This window comes from Tursiops truncatus, chromosome 6 (assembly GCF_011762595.2).
Source record: "Tursiops truncatus isolate mTurTru1 chromosome 6, mTurTru1.mat.Y, whole genome shotgun sequence".
NCBI lineage: Eukaryota > Metazoa > Chordata > Mammalia > Artiodactyla > Delphinidae > Tursiops > Tursiops truncatus.
The window spans coordinates 47,964,831-47,988,035 of record NC_047039.1 but is presented as its reverse complement, the minus strand read 5'-3'; the positions used below and the strand labels follow the sequence as shown (position 1 = coordinate 47,988,035).

General features: G+C 42.4%; 1 protein-coding gene across 2 annotated transcripts in view; it reads left to right on the top strand.

Moving 5' to 3' along the window:
• ADAMTSL1 (ADAMTS like 1) overlaps window positions 1-23,205 on the top strand; it is a 469,150-nt gene that overhangs the window by 313,990 nt on the left and 131,955 nt on the right. For both annotated transcript variants that reach the window (XM_033858059.2, XM_033858057.2), the window contains one exon: window positions 16,632-16,759. In XM_033858059.2, coding sequence (XP_033713950.1) covers window positions 16,632-16,759 — 128 coding nt within the window. The remainder of the gene's footprint in view (window positions 1-16,631; window positions 16,760-23,205) is intronic.

The following is a 23,205-nucleotide window of genomic DNA, read 5'->3' as shown; positions in this document are numbered from 1 at the left end:
TTTGTCTGATATGAGAATTGCCAGTCCAGCTTTCTTTTGGCTTCCATTTGCATGGAATATCTTTTTCCATCCCCTTACTTTCAGTCTGTATGTGTCTCTAGGTCTGAAGTGGGTTTCTTGTAGAGAGCATATATATGGGTCTTGTTTTTGTATCCATTGAGCCAATCTGTGTCTTTTGGTCGGAGCATTTAGTCCATTGACATTTAAGGTAATTATCAATATGTATGTTCCTATTCCCATTTTCTTAATTGTTTTGGGTTCGTTATTGTAGGTCTTTTCCTTCTCTTGTGTTTCTTGACTAGAGAAGTTCCTTTAGCATTTGTTGTAAAGCTGGTTTGGTGGTGCTGAACCCTCTCAGCTTTTGCTTGTCTGTAAAGGTTTTAATTTCTCCATCAAATCTGAATGAGATCCTTGCTGGGTAGAGTAATCTTGGTTGCAGGTTTTTCTCCTTCATCACTTTAAATATGTCCTGCCAGTCCCTTCTGGCTTGCAGAGTTTGTGCTGAAAGATCAGCTGTTAACCTTATGGGGATTCCCTTGTGTGTTATTTGTTGGTTTTCCTTTGCTGCTTTTAATATGTTTTCCTTGTATTTAATTTTTGACAGTTTGATTAATATGTGTCTTGGCATATTTCTCTTTGGGTTTATCCTGTATGGGACTCTCTGTGCTCCCTGGACTTGATTAACTATTTCCTTTCCCATATTAGGGAAGTTTTCAACTGTAATCTCTTCAAATATTTTCTCAGTCCCTTTCTTTTTCTCTTCTTCTTCTGGAACCCCTATAATTCTAATGTTGGTGCGTTTAATGTTGTCCCAGAGGTCTCTGAGACTGTCCTCAGTTCTTTTCATTCTTTTTTCTTTATTCTGCTCTGCAGTAGTTATTTCCACTATTTTATCTTCCAGGTCACTTATCCATTCTTCTGCCTCAGTTATTCTGCTGTTGATCCCATCTAGAGTATTTTTAGTTTCACTTATTGTGTTGTTCCCCATTGCTTGTTTCATCTTTAGTTTTTCTAGGTCCTTGTTAAGTGTTTCTTGCATTTTCTCTATTCTGTTTCCAAGATTTTGGATCATCTTTACTATCATTATTCTGAATTCTTTTTCAGGTAGACTGCCTATTTCCTCTTCATTTGTTAGGTCTGGTAGGTTTTTATCTTGCTCCTTCATCTGCTGTGTGTTTTTCTGTCTTCTCATTTTGCTTATCTTACTGTGTTTGGGGTCTCCTTTTTGCAGGCTGCAGGTTCGTAGTTGCCGTTGTGTAGGCTTCCTGGTGGAGGGGACTAGTGCCTGTGTTCTGGTGGATGAGGCTGGATCTTGTCTTTCTGGTGGGCAGGTCCACGTCTGGGGGTGTGTTTTGGGGTGTCTGTGACCTTATTATGATTTTAGGCAGCCTCTCTGCTAATGGGTGGGGTTGTGTTCCTGTCTTGCTGGTTGTTTGGCATAGGGTGTCCAGCACTGTACCTTGCTGGTCTTTGAGTGAAGCTGGGTGCTGGTGTTGAGATGGAGATCTCTGGGAGATTTTTGCCATTTGATATTATGTGGAGCTGGGAGGTCTCTTGTGGACCAGTGTCCTGAAGTTGGCTCTCCCACCTCAGGGACCCAGCACTAACTCCTGGCTGCAGCACCAAGAGCCTTTCATCCACATGGTTCAGAACAAAAGTGAGAAAAAGTAGAAAGGGAGAAAGGAAGGAATGAAGGAAGAAGGAAAGGAGGGAGGGAGGAGGGAAGGAAGGAAAGAAAGAAAGAAGATAAAATAAAATAAAATAATTAAAATTAAAAATAATTATTAAGAAAAAAATTTTTTTAAAGAACAAAAAAACGGACGGATAGAACCCTAGGACAAATGGTGGAAGCAAAGCTATACATACAAAATCTCACACAGAAGCATACACATACACACTCACAAAAAGGGGAAAAGGGGAAAAAATCATAAATCTTGCTTTCAAAGTCCACCTCCTCAATTTGGGATGACTCGTTGTCTATTCAGGTATTCCACAGATGCAGGGTACATCAAGTTGATTGTGGAGCTTTAATCCGCTGCTTCTGAGGCTGCTGGGAGGAATTTCCCTTTCTCTTCTTTGTTCGCACAGCTCCCGCGGCTCAGCTTTGGATTTGGCACTGCCTCTGCGTGTAGGTCACCGGAGGGCGTCTGTTCTTCGCTCAGACAGGACGCGGTTAAAGGAGCGGCTGCTTCGTGAACTCTGACTCACTCAGGCCGGGTGGGGGTGGGGGCACGTAGTGCGGGGCGAGCCTTCGGCGGCAGAGGCCATTGTGACGTTGCAGCAGCCTGAGGCGCACCGTGTGTTCTCCCGGGGAAGTTGTCCCTGGATCCCGGGAACCTGGCAGTGGCGGGCTGCACAGGCTCCTGAGAGGGGAGGTGTCGATAGTGACCTGTGCTCGCACACAGGCTTCCTGGTGGCAGCAGCAGCAGTCTTAGCGTCTCATGCCCGTCTCTGGGGACCGTGTGTTAGCCGCGGCTCGCACCCATGTCTGCACCTCCTTTAAACAGCGTTCTTAATCCCTTCTCCTCTCGCACCAGGAAACAAAGAGGGAAGAAAAAGTCTCTTGCCTCTTTGGCAGGTCCACACTTTTCCCCACACTCCCTCCCATCTAGCCGTGGCGCACTATCCCCTGCAGGCTGTGTTCACGCCGCCAACCCCAGTCCTCTTCCTGCCTCCGACCGAGGCCCGAGCCTCAGCTCCCAGCCCCGCCTGCCCCGGCGGGTGAGCAGACAAGCCTCTCGGGCTGGTGAGTGCCGGTCGGCACTGATCCTCTGTGCGTGAATCTCTCCGCTTTGCCTTCGGCACCCCTGTTGCTGTGCTCTCCTCCGCGGCTCCGAAGCTTTCCCCCTCCACCACCTGCAGTCTCAGCCCGCGAAGGGGCTTCCTAGTGTGGAAACTTTTCCTCCTTCACAGCTCCCTCCTACTGGTGCAGGTCCCGTCCCTATTCTTTAGTCTCTGTTTATTCTCTTTTTCTTTTGCCCTACCCAGGTACATGGGGACTTTCTTGCCTTTTGGGAGGTCTGAGGTCTTCTGCCTGTGTGTTCAGTAGGAGTTGGTCCACGTGTAGATGTATTACTGGTGTATCTGTGGGGTGGAAGGTGATCTCAGTGTCTTACTCTTCTGCCATCTTCCCTGATCTCCGCATATAATCATCTGGGTGTTGAATTTTATCAAAAGCTTTTTCTGCATCTGTTGAAATGATAATATGGTTTTTATTCTTCACTTGGTTAATATAGTGTATAACATTGATTGATTTGTGTATATTGAAGAATCCTTGCATCCCTGGGATAAAGCCCACTTGATCACGGTGTATGATTCTTTTAATGTGTTGTTGGATTCTTTTTGCTAGTATTTTATTGAGGATTTTTGCATCTATGTTCATCAGTGATATTGGCCTGTACTTTTCTTTCTCTGTGACATCCTTGTCTGGTTTTGGTATCAAGGTGATGGTGGCCTCATAGAATGAGTTTGGGAGTGTTCCTTCCACTGCAACTTTTTAAGAAGAATTTGAGAAGGATGGGTGTTAGCTCTTCTCTAAATGTTTGATAGAATTCACCTGTGAAGCCATCTGGTCCTGGACTTCTGTTTGTTGGAAGACTTTTAATCACAGTTTCAATTTAATTACTTGTGATTGGTCTGTTCATATTTTCTATTTCTTCCTGGTTCAGTCTTGGAAGGTTATACCTTTCTAAGAATTTGTCCATTTTTTCCAGGTTGTCCATTATATTGGCATAGAGTTGCTTGTAGTAGTCTCTTAGGATGCTTTGTATTTCTGCGGTGTCTGTTGTAACTTCTCCTTTTTCATTTCTAATTTTGTTGATTTGAGTCCTCTCCCTCTTTTTCTTGATGAGTCTGGCTAATGGTTTATTAATTTTGTTTTTCTTCTCAAAGAACCAACTTTTAGTTTTATTGATCTTTGCTATTGTTTTCTTTGATCTCTTTCATTTATTTCTGCTCTGATGTTTATGATTTCCTTCCTTCTGCTAACTTTGGGTTTTGTTTGTTCTTCTTTCCCTAGTTCCTGTAGGTGTAAGCTTAGATTGTTTACTTGAGATTTTTCTTCTTTCTTGAGGTAGGATTGTATTGCTATAAACTTCCCACTTAGAACTGCTTTTGCTACATCCCATAGGTTTTGGATCGTCATGTTTTCATTGTCATTTGTCTTTAGGTATTTTTTGATTTCCTCTTTGAATTCTTCAGTGATCTCTTGGTTATTTAGTAATGTATTGTTTAGCCTCCATGTGTTTGTGTTTTTTATGGTTTTTCCCTGTAATTCATTTCTAGACTCATAGCATTGTGGTCAGAAAAGGTGCTTGATATGATTTCAATTTTCTTAAATTTACTGAGGCTTGTTTTGTGACCCAAGGTGTGATCTATCCTGGAGAATGTTCCATGAGCACTTGAGAAGAAAGTGTAATCTGCTGTTTTTGGATGGAATGTCCTATAAATATCAATTAAATCTATCTGGTCTATTGTGTCATTTAAAGCTTCTGTTTTCTTATTTATTTCATCTTGGATGATCTGTCCATTGGTGTAAATGAGGTGTTAACGTCCCGCACTATTATTGTGTTACTGTCGATGTCCTCTTTTATAACTGTTAGCAGTTGCCTTATGTATTGAGGCGCTCCTATCTTGGGGCATATATATTTATATTGTTATATCTTCTTCTTGGATTGATCCCTTGATTATTATGTAGTGTCCTTCCTTGTCTCTTGTAACATTCTTTATTTTAAAGTCTATTTTATCTGATATGAGTATAGCTACTCCAGCTTTCCTTTTATTTCCATTTGCATGGAATATCTTTTTCCGTCCCCCCACTTTCAATCTGTATGTGTCCCTAGGTCTGAAGTGGGTCTCTTGTAGACAGCATATATATGGGTCTTGTTTTTGTATCCATGCAGCAAGCCTGTGTCTTTTGGTTGGAGCATTTAATCCATTCACGTTTAAGGTAGTGATCGATATGTATGTTCCTATTACCATTTTCTTAATTGTCTTGAGTTTGTTTTTGTAGGTCCTTTTCTTCTCTTGTGTTTCCCACTTAGAGATGTTCCTTTAGCATTTGTCATAGAGCTGGTTTCGTGGTGCTGAATTCTCTTAGCTTTCACTTGTCTGTAAAGCTTTTGATTTCTCCATCAAATCTGAATGAGATCTTTGCCGGGTAGAGTAATCTTGGATGTAGGTTCTTCCCTTTCATCACTTTAAGTATATCATGCCACTCCCTTCTGGCTTGTAGAGTTTCTGCTGAGAAATCAGCTGTTAACCTTATGGGAGTTCCCTTGTATGTTATTTGTTGTTTTTCCCTTGCTGATTTCAATAATTTTTCTTTGTCTTTAATTTTTGCCTATTTGATTACTATGTGTCTCAGTATGTTTCTCCTTGGGTTTATCCTGAATGGGACTTGCTGCACTTCCTGGACTTGGGTGGCTGTTTCCTTTACCATGTTAGGGAAGTTTTCGACTCTAATCTCTTCAAATATTTTCTCGGGTCCTTTCTCTCTCTCTTTTCCTTCTGGGACCCCTATAATGAGAATGTTGTTGTGTTTAATGTTGTCCCAGAGGTCTCTTAGACTGTCTTCATCTTCATTTCTTTTCATTCTTTTTTCTTTATTCTGTTCCACAGCAATGAATTCCACCATTCTGTCTTCCAGGTCACTTATCTGTTCTTCTGCCTCAGTTATTCTGCTATTGATTCCTTCTAGTGTAGTTTCATTTCAGTTATTGTATTGTTCATCTCTGTTTGTTTGTTCTTTGATTCTTCTAGGTCTTTGTTAAACATTTCTTGCATCTTATTGACCTTTGCCTCCATTCTTTTTCCGAGGTCCTGGATTATCTTCACTATCATTATTCTGAATTCTTTTTCTGGAAGGTTGCCTATCTCCATTAAGTTGTTTTTCTGGGTTTTTATCTTGTTCCTTCATCTGGTACATAGCCCACTGCCTTTTCACTTGTCTGTCTTTCTGTGAAAGTGGTTTTTGTTCCACAGGCTGCAGGATTGTAGTTCTTCTTGCTTCTGCTGTCTGCCCTCTGGTGGATGAGGCTATCTAAGAGGCTTGTGCAAGTTTCGACTTTTCATTTTTAAAGGGTTATTAAAACAAATAAAAACTAGAATATACAACAGAGACCATAGGAGGCCCTGAAAGCCTAAACTATTTGCTATATGTCCCTTTACAGAAAAAGTGTGTGACTTCTGCCCCAGATCGTTTGACATGCTACTGCCAGAGCATCTTTCTTTCAAAATTGTCCATGCTGCTCACAGGCTTAAAATTCTTTTCATGTCCAGCTAGCACTTGAGGATAAGTTCCAAATGCCCTAGCATGATATACAATGCCTTTTATCGTCTGATATCTGCCTGCCTCTCTTGCTTCATCTCTTACCAAATCCCCTCACTTCACCCCACTGAGCTCTGCCCTTCCAAGGTACCCAGTTACTTGCTATTTACAAATTTGCCTGGGAACTTCCAACCCACTTTGTCTATCTAATCCTATCCTTCCTGACAGGAAACCTTCCCTGCAAGGCTGGGTCAGATGGCCCGCTCTGCAACCCACATGGTACCCTGTGCGTAATACTCTATCTCTGCCCTACCATTGTGTATTAGAATTAGTTATTTGTTTCTCTATATTACCTTCTGGATTATGTTACTCTTCTTCAAAGGCCAGTGTTTAAGAATGTATCTTATTTTCTCCACAATTCCAAGAACATAATAGACACTAGACAGATGATGAACTGATGAATGAAGGAAGGAAGAAAAGAATGATGGATGCCAGTGATGAGGAGGGAGGTTTCCTAATGGCTGGAGACAGCAGTCTGCATGGTTTTGCATAATCTGGACTTCCAGTCTCTAACGTGCAGTTATGGCAGAGTTCCACAGTGATACCCATTCCCAGCTTAACATTTCTACCTTGCCCACGTGTTCTCCCCTTGAGAAGTTTCAGGAACCCCAAGGTTCTGTGGCTTACAACTGTACAATTTGCAAAGTACTGCTATAGTGTGAATAAGTGCGAGAGTAGATATCTTATGGTATCCTGTCTCCCGTTACATCCAGGCCAAGGGATAAATCCTCATCATCATCACCATCATCACTAACATTTATTGAGCACTTGCTTTGAGCTATAAGCTGTTCTAAGTATTTTACAGGTGTCCATTTATTCTTACAATAACCCTTTGAGGTTACTATCCCAATTTTACAAATGTTTACAAATTGAAGCACAGAGATGTTAGATTCAGTCTGGCTCCAGGGACCCTGTTTCTTTGTATTGATTTTAACCTTAGTTGAATACATGGACTTGCCAGTATTTTAGAAAGAAGCCATTGGGGTCAGCTAGACCTAGCATAAATTAACATGCTGTCTTCTAGCCGGCTGGCTTCCAATTTGTGAGGCTTTTGTTTTTATTGTGGCACATCTGTTTCAGGGAGAGCCTTGTCTTCTCTTGGTCACTCTACCTTTACCTATACACCCTCAGCTGTAAAGATGCACAGTGCTCAGCACATAACAGGCGCTCATAAACATTATAATTGTCACATCTGTGTTTGTGTCTCTAACCGTGTATGTTTACAGTGTTGGTGGCCTCTGTATGTGTGTGCTTAGATACCTCAACCAGAAACAAGATGAAGCTGAACTGTTTCTTGCTTTCTGGCCACTCTGATAAATACTGAACACTTCCTGGGCCCTTCTACTCCTCACCACATTTTGAGCTGAGATTCAGGCAAAAGCTGAATTTGCATTTGGAGAGGGGTCAACCCTAGTTGAAGAATCTTGTAGATAACTCTTCCCCACATCTAATACCAGGAGGCTCATGTCATTATGGACAAATATATATGTCCAGTATTCCTACATTGGAATCCAAACTCCAGAAACAACACCTGCAAGGACACTGCTAACTTCTTTACAGAAAAGTCAGATTTTCCAAAATTGCCACAGGGAGCTGGGTTACCAAACTGGGAAGGAAAGCTGCATGAAGATTGATCCTATCCTCTGAGAAGGATCTAAACACTGCTGATCGCCCCCACAATAGGGCAGGGAAGTCCCTGCTTGCTACGCAACACCTTTGGTCCAAGAGTGAGCTGGTAGTCACATATTCCCCATAGCTCAGCTGGTAGAAGTCTTAAAGCATTTAAACAAGGCTTTCCTAAAAGTTATGGGTTTTTTCAAAGTAATGCAGATGAACATAACGAAGAATATGAAACTAGATACTTGGAAGAAAATACTGATTCCTTCTTAGGGATGGAGAAGCAGCTCACAGGTGCCATTCCATCTATATGGAACCCTAGGGAACAGGCTAATGCCATGGAGTTTCTGCCTTTTAATCCCTAAGCTAGTCCCTGCCTTCTTTCTATTGTGTGTCTGGGTGCACCCACCTCACTCCCCCACCCCCTTGGTCAAGAGGAGCAACCTAATGGTATATCAGTTAACCCTGGGGACAATCGACAGTGGTGGAGGACAGGAAGGCTAAAATCACAGCATCTTAGTTCTACCACGTAGTATCCACATAAGTCTAACCTCTCTGAACCTTGGTTTTCTCATTAGTTAAAATGATCACACCCACCCTGCAGAAAAGTGGAGTGAAGAACAGAAATATTATCTGTAAAGCGCCTGGCACACAGTGGATACACATTTGACAGTATAATTGTCACGTAGAGGTGAGACCGGTATAACACACCATCTTCCAGGATGTCACAAAATTAGGAGTTTTACTCTTATTTTGAGGAACCCCTGGGCAGTTGCTCAAAGAATAGCACTAGAAAGGTGTCTAGGAAAACACAGTGTGATTGAGAATCATCAGCCTAAATCCAGACAACAGGAGAGGATGCTTAAAACTCACAGTTTTTTGCTGACGTTTCTGATCTGGTAGGACAGAGAAATCAGTATGCTCTAAGTGTTTAGGCTTCCCAGAAAGCTCTGGACGGTGTTCCAAAGTGGTGTTGAGTAGGAGATGAATTAAGGAGTATTTGGAAGGCTTTCGCTTGGGCAACGCAGAGTATCCACAAATGGAAACTTCTTAGAATGGAGGAGAGAATCAGATGGAAAATACCTCCAGGGTCAATTTCAGAACCACAGTTGTGAATAATGCTATATGTAAAAGTCATAAGCACGTGAAATGCAGTTTCCAAGTTTGTAGATAATATAAAAACTGGAGGCTGGGCAGTTAGGGAGGGAAGAAGAAACCAATTTCAATTTGGTTTGGCTTGTTTCCTTTATAGAACTAGAGGAAATGGGGAGGACAAATGTTTCTCCCTGTTGAAAAGTGTAAGAATAGCAAGTCAGAGAAAAAGGAGCCATCCCAGTAAATACATAAGCTTAGCCAAAAAAAAAAAAAAATGTATAGAAGATCAATGCAAGGTCACAGAAATGGCTAGCATGAATCAGACAGCAGAGAACATTAGAGGACGTCAGTGACAACCAGAGACAATCAGTGACAACCAGCCACTGTCTGAAAAGCTAGAGGGTCTCCAAAGATCCCCCTAGCAGTTAATTTATTCTTCCTAGCAAAGTGGTCCTAGCAAATAGCAGTTCTGAAAAAGTGGTTAACATTTTCATACAAATGAGGAAGATCCTGAAACAAACCAGAAATGAAAGTGCTTCCATGTTCTAGGTCAGGGTCAGCAAACTTTTCTTGTAAAGGGCCGGATAGTAAACATTTTAGCTTTGCAGGCAATCCCGTCTCTGCCTCAACCACTCAATTCTGCCAACGTAGCGTAAAAGCAGCCATAGAAAGTTCTTAATCTGCTGTGGCCGCGTGCCAATAAAACTTTATTTACAAAAGCAGGCGGCAGCCAACTGGAGTTTGGTGATCTCTATTCAAGGTAAATAGGAAATCCAGTCAGAGTCATTTCATGCAGAGGTCTGTAGTTTGAAATGAATTACCCAGCAGGCAGATGGAACTACTCATATTAGCAAATTCAAGACTTTATGATTTTCTTAAGAGAAGGAAGCTGAAGGGTTTGGCAGAAAGTATTAGGACAGGGTTAAGAGTGTGTGGTTAGGTGACCTTTCCCATTCCAAAAGTATTTTCTATACTTCCACCTGGAGCAGTCATGGAGCTTCCAGCATTAAATAACTTTTAGTTGCAATTAAATTAAGAACAGCCAAGGTTAAAAACAAAGTTGCCCTCACCAAATGGTGATACAGAGCTCTTCATGAACCTCAAATCTGTTCCCTAAAATATCTGTACAAAACAAAGCTCTCCCTTGCAAGTCTCTGGGCTACTATATTTTTTGGTTTTGGAAAAAACTTCTTCCTCACGGAGGACGTCTTCTCACAGCATTCTTTCTGTCCTCCAGCTTCAAGCTACTTAAAATCCAGAATGTTCTTGTTAGTGACTGTCCATTTCCCTGAGTAACTACAAATCTTCGCACAACTTACCCCCAACCCAAAATGAAGCCAAACCACAGGCCTTCCTATTAGGCCCCAGCGGGTGCTTGAATAGAGTCAGTTTTTTTAAAGGTCAAAGGTCATTCCCCATTCCTGATTCCGTGCACCAGCTGAGTGAGCTACTTCTCTGAGCTTTTGCGTCCTCTCTAAAATGCGATGATAATGTCAATCTAGTAACATGATAGAATAAAATTTGTCCACTTATCTACTAGATACCTGTTCCCACTCTCCCTTTGTGGTAGATTTGATTATCCTAATCTTAGGAATTCCTAAGCAGAAAAAAGAAAAAAAAAAAAATCTGCATTTCAGGGTAAGGAAAAGACCTTAACATGTCCCCCTAGGAGTTGGGAGCTGACGTTCTTTGCACAGTACCCCTTAACTTACTCACTTCTAAGCGCACTTTTTTCCAATTCTTATTCTTTTACTCTTATTTCTATACTTTTTTTGCAATTGCAGAATTCTGGCTTTTTTTCTTTTAAGTGTTCTAAGATTTCAGTATTTGGTTAATAGTGTTAAAACAGTTATGGAAATAACTAGTTGTCCTTATTCCGAGATTCCTGAGTCAAGAATGGAACTGAGGCAGTTGCCAACCCAGTGTGCCATGTGGCCTCAGTCCTCTCCTCCTCTTTCCCATCTCCAGGGCTGCCACCAAGGTAAACACACTGGGGCCCATGCCCTGCTCTCTCACAGGGCAAATGCCTTACCACCTGGCCATGGCCCTAACTTACATTTTTTTTCTTGAAAATGCTACATTTCTCAGTCATTTACCCATGTCAAAGCAGATCCTCACAACGTCCACAATACATAGGTTCAGACATGAAGAGTGAGTGATGATGGTGATGGTGTTGTCGACAACAACAACCAAATAATAATAGTAACCTGCACTTCTGTAGTATTTACTATGTCAAGTACTTTTCTATGTTCTTGAAATACCGGAACTCACGCAGAATATTCACAACAACCCTAGGTTGGTGCAGTAATTCTCCTCATTCTGTAGAGGAGAAAACTGTGTCACTGAGAAGTAAATTACTGGTCCAAGGTTACAAAGCTACTATGTGGTACAGCTGGGGTTGGGACCCAGTCACCGTGACTCTGGAGTCTGTGCTCTTATCCAGTGTGCTATATTGTCAAAATGATCATTTTCAGCTCCATTGCTTTGGAGGTCACTAAATAAGTCTTTATTAAGTATTTATTCAGCATGCCAGCACTATACTGAATATTGAAGAGAGAACTATAAAAGAAGTAGGTGTCCCAGCCCTTGAAGTATTCATTTACAATCTAACTGAAGGAATGAGATGTAGAATGGAAAGGCTTTTTAGTACAATTTAAAACAGCTCTGGTAGATCAGGAAAGGAAGGGATTCTTGTGGACTGTGGTAACAGGAGGTTGAACTTGAACTTACTCTTAAGGGATGGGGAGAATTTGGAAGGATCAACAGAAGGAGGAAGAACATGAACTCTGTCCAAAACTAATGATAAGGAGAGTCAAAGAGGCCATCTTGAATGGAAAGACAAGTTTGTGTTGGGATGTGGGACAGATAAGTTTGAAAAGATGAGGAAGACACTGTTCTAAAAAGAAAGGATGTACCTATAATTTCTAGGTTCTAGTCGTATGCTGAGACCTAAAATGGGTTTAAGAATGATTTGTTAAGGTAAGAGGCCTGAGATGGTACATCATGGCCGATGTAACAAATGGGTATTTCTGTGTCCAGAGCTTGAAATTTTCCTCTGACAACTGGAAATTCCAAGGAGGACTTTCAAGATGGTAATGTAGGTTACCCACACCTGTACCATCAAAAATTACTGATTTACTATATGTATCTGATGCTTAAGCTGATACTTTTTTACTTAGAAAACAGTAAGACACTGTTTCTTAGAAATAGGTCCTCAGAAACAGTAAGCTCACTCCTTTATTTGATCCTCACAAGAACTCTCTGAGGTGTTTTCCTCAATTTGCAGAAGGAACTTAGAGGCTCGTAGAGCTGAAAGGCTTGCCCAAGAACACCACGTGAGTCTATGTCTCTTGACTGAAGTCGGGAAGCCTTCCCCTCTACCGCAGTTTCACATGGTTGGTTGTGGACATGACTTTGAGAGGTGATCCTGTACAAGACAGTGGTGTTACCGTTGAGCCAAGGATTTAGAAGGCATCATCATGCCACCCCACACACAGGATTGCTAGAGCCTTTCCTCTAGACACCCAGAGCGGCCTCCTTTTCAAATAAGAGTACCTTCTGACTATGCATTGCAAATGCAGAGGAGAGAATTCCACCACAAGGAGCTTGTGCTTGGTAGGACTGGCCCACGAGCACTTTGTGCATATCCTACTCGTTTGGACAACAAGGGCTTCACTTGTGTAACTAAAACAATCATCTGTATTCTCTCAGGTTGTCCTTAATTTGTAGAATGCTTGAGAAGACAAGCTGTCACAAAGAAGCTTACAAGTAAAGGCCACGAGAAAAGCAAAACTATGCTTTCATTTTCTAGCTAAAAATAATGACCAAAGAAATAAAGCAGTAAGTTTTAGCCCAGTAAACCAAAAGGGATTGTGGGTATGGGAGAAAAGCAGAGAGTATTAATATACCTAATATGACCACAGTACTATTTGCTATGTATGTCTTAATTATGCCCCAATCCACGTCCCCTCATCCTCTAATTCCATAAATTCCAAAACAACCCCGAGAAATCTTTCTGGTTTTGTTTGGAAAGCAGCACTATGTTTCTGTGCCTGTGCATTCTAAAACAGGCCTGTCAAATTTGAAACCTAAATTCAAGCTGACAGAAGTCAGCTACCAACAAATTAAGTTACATTAATAGAGTTGATGCCTGAAATACAAAGAAAATGTTTTTTACCCCAGGAATCTCTCTCCCTAGATGCCAGGCTAGATAGAGAGACTAAAGCAAACCTCAGTCTCCAGCAAGCCCTTTCCTTTGCCTTGTCATGTTTCCTAGAGAGTCCTGCATGGGAAGCCTCTCCAAAAGTATTGCTCCCCCTAGTGGCAGCCTCCAAACTCCCATCTACCAATTTTATGGGCATATTAAAGACCTGAGAGATTGGAAAAAAGTACTGGAACAAGAAACCCTATTTCAAATCCCTACTCGCACACCAAATAATTATGTATCTCTTTGAGCTAAAGAGTTCAGTTTTATATCTAGAAACAATTTCTAAGTATACACAATAAATGAGAAATTCAGATTTTGTCCCATGTAGATTTTTTCTCAAGACAATATTTAAGACTGTTTTATGAAGGCAAATATTTTAGCTTCTTTATCTTTGTATACATTTTACGGAATAGAAGAATATATGAATGCTAAATTTTGAGATCTAGATTCCTTTTTTTCCATTCCCATTATTCCCATCTTAATTCAGACCCTCATGGCTTTGTGCCCAGTGTGATGGAGCTCCCCCTTCTCTTCACCAACTTTGTGGGAATTCTTTTCCAGGCTTCATACGGGCAGGAAGCATCAAGGCTCACTCAGGAGCACCGGTGCCTGGAGGAACTGATGCAGCTATAAAAGCTAACCACCACTTTAAAAAAGTTACATGTGTCAGGCCCAGTGTGGGAGTGGGATTTACAACTCCCTTCATGAGATCAGGCAGGTGCAGTAGTTCTACAGGAAGAAAATATGATCTGAACATAGAGAGCTAATAAACTGTCTGGCGGGGGGATATCGGCCAGTATCGTGAGCCCCTCTCCCTTTCTTCCTCACAACCTTTTCATCCCCTGTCCTTCCTCACATTTAATTCTTCATTCAGGGTGTCCAACGTTACCAACAGAAGGGTCACTGGAAATACCAGAAGGTGGTCTGCAGCCTCCTTATATACCTCATTTTAACTGTTCCTTCTGCTGGATAAGAAAACATACTTCAACCGGGGTTTAGAACGTGATAAGCTGAAATGTAGAAAGAAGAAGGGATTTGCCAATGGTAAAACGTAGAAACAAAGTCAAGTTCAGAAGACCTGTCTTCTAGTCTTGTGCTCTAAATGTTCCCTTCAAGAACCCCTTCTGATAGGGCTCTGATAGGGAAGGAACTATGCCAACAGACTTAGGAATTTAGCAAATCTTAATCCCTGCCTTTTGAGGATGGTAAACCTGATTAATGATCCACTAAGTTCCGTCATCGTAAATTGTCAGTTCTAATGAAATTTGGTGAAGCCTGCTTTCAATATTCCCGTTTGGAAATTCTTTTGGAGGCATCCATGTTCCTGGGACATCATAAAGATTTAAATCATTAAGTCAATGTTTCATTTTTTTAATCTAAAACAGCCTGAGCACCTGAAAAGATTTAGCAATGATACTATGATGCATGTATTAAGATTCCTACAAAACAACAGTGATATTATTACTTAAAATATTGTATGGCTTACTAAAGATAAGCAAATTATATAATCATCTTTCTCTCATTAGCTCTTTGAAATAAACTAAGCAGTATGTAATTGTTGACTTTGAGAGAAAACACCTCACATGGGTGAATGAGTGAATGAATGGGTGGATGAGCTCTATCACAATGTCTCAGAGCCTCTCTGTCATCCCCCACAAAGTTTCGGCTCTAGTTCAGTGCCACAGAAGCTAGACTGTCCCTGTAATAGCGGTGATGGTCTGGAACAGCACTGAATCAAACACAAACCACCCAGAAACTTCCCTTTAGCTGAGATTTTCTATTTCCTTCCCTATTTTCATCTGAACTGCCCATACGTAGCCAAACTGAAGAATGATTGATGTAAGCCTTGCTCTTTCTCTCTCCTGCCTTTCCTCCAAGAGGAGGTAAGAAAAAGCAAAGCAACAGATCCAAGGCCAAAAGCAGAGCTGAGGAAGCCTGATTCATTGGCAGACCGGTCACCCACCTCAGAATAATTAAGAGCTGACTAGAGGTGACACCAACTTGCAAATACCATAGAGTCTGGAGAGGACCCAGCAAGAGACATAGTAAAGAAAAAGAATTGTATAGTGGGAGACTGCTGCTGGGACAGGAGATGTGATTCCTAGTCTTAATTTCACCACTAAGTCTTGTGAGTTCCCTGACCTTTTCATGATGTTCTTTCCCTTTCCTGAAAAATGACCCCTTACCTGCTTTCTTCCTCTGGGTGGATGTTAACATGATATTAGGTGAACAGTTCTTGGAGCCTTTGGAAATCAGAGAGGTGGAAATAATCACAAAGATGGAAATGACTGACTGCAGGAACCCCGAAGCCATCGCTAAATCATTTCTGTGCTATTGAATGATTTATTGACCTAAGGCCCTGCCAGGTCTGGCACTGGATCTCGGCAAGTTCCCATCCAGTCCTCCCCCCAACCCTTCTAGTTTCCCACCTCCGCATACACACTCCAGTTATCATCAGCCTCATGAGGACATCAGCTTCAAGTCATCATTAGACATTAATCTGCTTGCCTGCCATCACGTCACAGGTAGTTCTTAGAAATGGCATGAACCTAGAAAAGAAACAAATAGTAGACTGAGAGAGGAGGAGTGGATTCTGAGGCTTGTGGAAGGTACTCACAATTTGATTCTTACAATTCTTTTCAGGTAAAGTATCTGAACTGTGTGGTGATTATTCTGGAATTTTCTCTACCATGACCCCGAAGCGCAGGCTTTACCTTCATTCTGCTGGCACCTTCACTACAAAGAGCCCTCTGCCAAGCATTGTGGGAAATAAAACAATAACTAAGGTCTAATTTCTGTGCCCAGTGATATTTACAGACTGTGAAGGCAATAGAAGTGAGATACAGTTACACATACAATATCTTTCTAACGTGTGCATCAAGATCCTCTCGTCAGTATTCAATCTGGCTGCTTCTCTCCCACCTCCAAGCCTTAACAGATGCCTTTCTCCGTATCTGGAAGCCCTGCCTACTTTCCACCATCCAGCCAAGCCCCACTCCTCCTGTATAACTTTGCCTTTTCCTGAAGAAGCCTTCCCCAAATCCCTCTGCAGCATTCGTTCTAGCATCTCCTCTCACCCCCGCTGTGTGTGTATGTGTATTCAGCACACGTATGCCGCCTGCTCCAGCTGCTAGCGTTTAGTCCACGTAATCAACAAACTGCATAAGCAATCCAAAAGCTCCTTATCTGGGCTTGCTAACAGCATCACACCCATCAAAGTGGCAAGAGAGGCTGGTTTCCTGGGTATCACTGTGGCTGGTTTGTGCCTGTTGTTAAAACAGGGTTGTGACTGCCCCTGAGGTTCCTTCCAGCTTTACCAATAGCCAATGCCAAAAAGGAGTCAACCGACCTGACCAGGCCTACATTTCTTTTCTGTTGCTCCAGGATTCTTCTACAGCCAGATGATTCCTTACAGATCCTGGCCCCCGTGGAAGCTGATGTGGGTTTCTACACTTGTAATGCCACAAATGCTTTGGGATATGACTCTGTCTCCATTGCCGTCACATTAGCAGGTAACGTGGAAATCCCTGTTCAATTGAGAAACCGTTGACCGGTGCCTGCAACGTGCCAAGCAGGCCCAGGGACACAGACATAAATGAGATCCATACCCTGCCTCCGGAAGCTTGTAATCTGTAATTGTAATCAAATGGAGATAAAGTGTGATATGAGATAGAATGAAATAAGTGCTGATAACCAAAGAGGGTGCAGTTTCACTCTACCTGAGAGGTCTTAGACTTGGAGTAGAATTTTGATAAACAGAGATGCAGGAAATACTCCAGGCAGAGCGAACATGAGCAAAGGAGATGTATTCAAGTAAGTAGCCTGTTGGGGAACGTGAATCAGGACCTAAGATCGTTGAATGATCTTTTCATTTCTCCTCCGTCCACCTGCTGCAAAGAAGACTTTAAGACCTGGGTAGTTGGAATTCTGTGGCTGTGGGTTGGAGCACAGGTGTTCTTCTCTGTGACTGTTTATTTCAACCTCTTGGTCTAATACACCTGCCTACACTTCACCTTTATCCATAGAGGTTAGGCAAACCATTCTACACATAGCAACTTCAGAAAATTGCGATTCAGAGTACCGTGCTTCCCAAGGTTGCGGTCTCGTAGTAAGGTACCCTTATAAAACCTCTCTTACATAGGACAGATCCTTGCCTTTGAAACTGAAAGAGACCTTAGATACCAGCTAGACCAGAGCCCTCAGTTCTCAGAGGCCAGGCAACCTGAGGTCACATAGCCGCTCAGCTGGTGGCAGGGAAAAAGGGAACTGAGGTCTCCTAACCCGCAGATCGTTGTTCCCCCTTCTCCCCACTGATGCTACCAACCCGGGCTCCCTTTCCTCAGATCTGGGCCGCGCAGCCTTTGTGGCGGTGTGTTGCATGTGTTTGTATTTATTCTTTTCCATTGCCGCTCCCATCAGATGATTCAGTAGATGCTAGAAAAGCCGACATCACCCCACACTGACCTCATCCGTCCACGCCGGGATTATGTTGTCACACTGTTTTTCAGTCACTCATGCTGCTCCCTTGCATATCTGTTTAGCAACAGTATATCTCCCCCATGACCTAAGGCTGATCTGGGAAGGGACCTTGAGCGGGACGCTTTGCAGAGAGGATGAAAGTCAACAAAGAATAAGGCGAGCTAAGGGGCCCTGGGGTGGATTACAGACTGATATTAATGCCTATTTGGTGTGTGTGTGTGAATAGAACATTTGCTTTGCTCCTAATGTATTCCAGTCACAATCTTCATGCCCCTCTTCATTATACAGAGTCCAGATGCTCGGCACCCATCTGGTTAATTCTCTTCTGCCTTACCCCCTCCCATCTGCCTTGGCCAGGGCACTGCTGACACCCTTCCAACTGCTGGCAAGTAGGGCTCTTACAGGATTAACTCTCTTGTTTATATTTATCCAGATACGGTTCAGCTCTGTCACAGACTAAATACCCTTTGTTCACCTGAATTTAATACGATTCACGGAAACCTGTCTGGAATTAAGCAAAGCAATTGTAACATCAGGCTTGTCTTCAGCTCTTTGAAGAGAAGCTATTGGAGGCTGCCAAAATATTCAAAGCCAGGGAAGAAAGAGAGCAGCCAGAGAGGCACCGGGGGAAAGGGAGAAAAGGAGCTGAGTGATGAAGTAGTTCACGCACACCACACCCAGGGCTTAGGAGGCTGCATCCGTGGGCTTCAGTGGTGGGGTTTGTTCAGGTCTGCTAGCAGATCTGTCAAACAGTCCCTCTGAAAGGTAAGGCCCAAAATGGATACGCTGCTTTCAGACTGCATTTGTGTCTTTACCTGGGATTATCGTCTAGCCTGCTGTCAACGTCTGCACTCACAGTTTTAAGTGACTCACACCCTCTGCCAAACATTACTGACGAAGAGCAACAAGTTAGACCTGAGTTCTGTGATTCGTGACGCTGACAGACTAGTGAAGGCAATAGATGCATGCGTGACTACCTCAAATGCAGAGACAGTTACAGTTTCCTTCAAAGGTACCCCACATAGGCGTAGAAGATGCAACCTAAATATAACGTAAATGGGTGCGGGGCGGCAGTTTGCAGGGGATAGATGTGGCGCATTTCTAAATCTTATTACCGGTTATACTGTTCATTAACCGTGTGACCTTGAACAAAGTGTATAACCTCAGAGTCTTTGTTCTCAGCCGTAAGAGCGAAATTAATCCTATTTCACAGGATTGTTGTGAGGTTAAATAAGATTGCACGTGTGAAAAAGCCCTCAGCCCAATGCCAGGCACATAGTTCACACTCAATAAATGTTTCCTTTTCTTTCTCTAGCTCTCCTAAAATGAAACACATCCTGAAAACGATTTTAAAATGTATAAAACATAAGCCCAACTTTGCTTCCACGTATTTTCCACTGTTAAGTCTTCACACTGAAAATTTTCAAGTGCGGACTTAGGGGCTGATTCAGCTCACTTGTGATCAAATCCTCGTGGTAAATCTCAGTGCTTCTGTGCCTTTAAAGACATTGTACAGTTTTTTCTGGGTTTTTTTACCTTGACTTCTATATAAATGCAGGCCAAAAGGAAAAACAAGAGTTTTCTTGAGGCTCGAGCATTCAGGTACCTCCATGATTTTATAAGCAATGTGTGGATTTTGGCCTCGCCTATGCACCTGGATCAACCAGATGCAGGGAAATTTGTTCGTAGTAATTCACAAGAGCAGGCGTGGCATGGCAGTTAAGCCTGCAGGCTCTGGAGCCTCGTGGTCTGGATTTGAAGCCTGACTCTGTCACATCCAAGCTACATAACCCTGAGCAGCTTCTTTACACTCTCTGACTCAGTTTCTTTATTTGTCATATGGTGATAATAATAGTGTTTGACTCAGAAGGTTCCTGTGGAGATTAAATGCCTTCATCATGTAAAATGCTTATAAGTATGCCTAGCATGTAGCAAGCGCTCAATACTCGTTAGCTCTTATTATTATTGTGAGGATAAAACAAAAGCCAGGTTATTTTTACGGTAGGGGAAACTCCTTTTCCGAGACCGGAATGCTCACAGACCCTTTGTAGAGCACCTCACTGTAATGTCTCAGCATCTCAATGTCAAGGGGGAAGCTGAATTAGCTATCTGAAAAGCGGTTGGAGTGCCTGGGTCCAGAGCAAGGGAGGTGGCTACACGAGGAACATTTCACGTGAGCCAGAGGAAGGGAGGTCTGGTGAACCCTCCCTGGCCCATAATTGGACCTCTCCTGTTGAGTTGCCCCATCCTCTGAGTTGAGCGTGTTGTCCATTCTGCTTCTTAGGTTCATTGTGGGTCCATTGGTACTCTCTACACAGTTTTTGCTTAAACATAGAAACAGCATTTAGTTTTAGACACACCAAACCTTCCTTGCTCTGCCCTGTTTGGGCCTGTAAGATATTTTCTTTAGAGCCCTTTGCTTCTCTCCAAACTCATCAGTATGTGTTGCTTTTATCTTTTAAGTCCCAAAGGTTTGAGAGTACTTTGCGAGTATGTCTCAGCATGGAGATGGCAATGTTTCCCTACCTACTTCCCTGGTTCCGGAAACTCACAGCCATGTAGACCCAGTGGCACAAAATTCCCTTCTGTCCTAAACTGACTTAATTGGATGCCTGTTTCACTGCTCAGAAGGTAAATGAGAGGGGAGGGTAGCAGGGGCTAGGGAGGAGTATAAGAATGTCACCAAAATGTCACATGCCTAACATGTTGAAGAACTGATTACTTTGTGTGCGTGTATAAACACAGGTAAAGAAGAGTTTCTGGTGTGTGCAAAGACAGGCACTAAGATTGGAGAGCCGTCTTGACTAGTCAGATTCAGCACTCAGCCAGAGTTGCTCAGAAGGCTTCCAGATCTGAATGGCGTAGGCAGCGTTTTGAAGGAAAGCAGTAGTTTCCTGGTAAATTGCTTCAGTCTGGATCAGTGGAGGGGAGCTTTACTTACCAATGCAGATGAGGCTTGTCCAGGTGTAAGCCATTGATGAGGTCATAGCCATAAGGGAAATGTTTTTGGTTGTCATTGATTTTATTAGATCACAAAAGAGATACTGTAAGGCCTGCTTGACATCATCAATGGAAAATGAGAAGAAGATGGGGGCTGAGGGATGAGTGTATCTTTCATTGAAAGGAGAGAACACAGATGAGCTCATCCAAAGTTTTCACAGGAAAAGAGAGACAGAAAATATTCCTCCTTTCCTGGCATGTTTTTCTGCGTTTTTATGAGTTGAATAGCTGACACATATTGTGTCTAATAAAGAGATCACAGAAACCTCACTGGGAAAATAAAAATAAAAGGCAGTTGTTGTTTTTTTTTAATTCTTCTTTCTCGGCCCCCTCCTCATGATTTAGTAACTGCAATAAAAGACAAGCAGTTTTGTAAGCTCTTCATAACGTAAGTCATTTCAAATTGGCATTTCTGAATTTTTCATCCAGCCACTGTTAAGCAGAGGAGGATTTTGCTTCATAGAGAGGGAGCCTCAGAGAAGGGTTTGTCACCAAGAGGAAAGACCGACAAAGGAAAGACCGACAAAGGAAGGTTTGCCCCAGTGTACTAACTAGATCAGAGGGAAAGGCACACAAGTTTCGCTGACTTCCCAGTGGTGCTCTGAGCAACAGGGTAATGGCCACTGACTGATTCAAGCTGCCATCAAGGGACTTCATTATCTAATACAATACCAGGTAACCAGGTTCCTTACGTTTTCCTCAATATGTATAGATGTGTAGCATGCCCACTGCAGAGGCCTAGCTTTTAGAGAATTCAGGTAAAATGCATGAGAGTATAGCAGGAGAATCCAACTTACTCCGCTCCCCAGTAGACTAGGGGAAACAAACAAGGAAGCGCAAATGATCTAGGCTAACCCAGCTCACGTCCTGAAAAAGCAATTCCCGCATCTGTGCAGTGGAATGAAGGAAGGATGGGTGGTTGGACATGCAGTGGGTACCATATCCTTAGTTGTTTCTAGGAGAGGCTGCAACATCATGCAGCTGTACTGGGTATGGGGGTCTCTCGTCTAGGACTCTGCAGTGGAACATGCAGAAGAAGTTAGGTCAGCACCACTTGCTGTGACCTGTCAACTTCAATCGAATGATCAGAAGAGGTAGTGGCAGTAACCTGAGTAACCTGACACGCTGGCATTGGCAAAAATATCTTCAGGGAATGGTGATTGAACCAAGGGAGGAGAAGGAAGCCATGCAGCCCGGGGACGTGCAAGAAAGGGCAGTCTAAGCCCTACCCACTTCCTTAGATCCTAAGGGCCCTGCAATATTGATACCAAAGGCACACCAACTAAACAGAATCACAAAGGGGGAGAAATACCAAGTTCTTCTCACTTTTTCGCGCAAGGTAATTAATTAGTGGTCACAGTGTGGACCCTGACTCATCAAGAAAAGGTTAAATTTGGTTAAAACTGTTTTATCAGCTTTATTGAGGTATAGTTTACATCCCAAAATAGTCACCCATTGTAAGTGTTCAATTCAGTGCTACTTTAGCAAATATTTTAAGTTGTGTAACCATCACAGCAAACCAAGGTTATTGTTTGCTGAAAAACTCCATGGAGGTATAATTCATACACTATACAAGTCAACCATTTAAAGTATACAATTCAGTGGCTTTTAGTACAGAGTTGTGCCTCCATCACCACACTCAATTTTAGAACATTTTCATTATCCCCAAATAAACTCCACACCTCTTAGCCATCATTCCCCAACGCCCCCATTTCCTCCAGCCCTAGGTGACTACTAATATACTCTGTCTTCATAGATCTGCCTATTCTAGACACTTCAAATAAATAGAGTAACGCATGGTGCTTTGTTACTGACTTAGCATAATACGTTCAGATTCACACATTTTGTGGCACGTATGCTGCATTCCTTTTCATGGTGGAATAATATTCCATGGTAGGAATATACCACATCTTCCATTTGTCAGTTGATGGACACTTGGGTTGTTTCCAGTTTTTGGCTGTCATGAGTAATGCTGCAGTGGCCATTCATGTGCAGGTTTTTGTGTGGACATGTTTTCGTTTCTCTTGGGTGTATCTACCTCAAAGTAGAATTGCTCGATTGTGTGGCACGTGTATGTTTAACTTTTTAAGAAACTGTCAACTATGTTCCAAAGTACCTGCCCCATTTTATATTTCCATCAGCAGTGTATGAGGATTCCAGTTTCTCCACATCCTCACCAATGCTTGTTACTGTCTATTTTTTGAATTGCAGCCATCCTCATGGATGTAAAGTGATAATTCATTGCGATTTTAATTTCCATTTCCCTAGTGACTCACGATGTTTTCACGTGCTTATTAGTTGTTCATATATCTTCTTTGTTGGAATAGTAACTTTGGTGACAAAGACAGTGTATATGGCCTGTGTATTCTTTTTTTATTGCTGCCCTAACAAATTACCACAAGCTTAGAGTCCTAAAACGACACAAATATATTATCTTACAGTTCTGTAGGTCAGAAGTCCAGTACAGTCTCACCAGGAT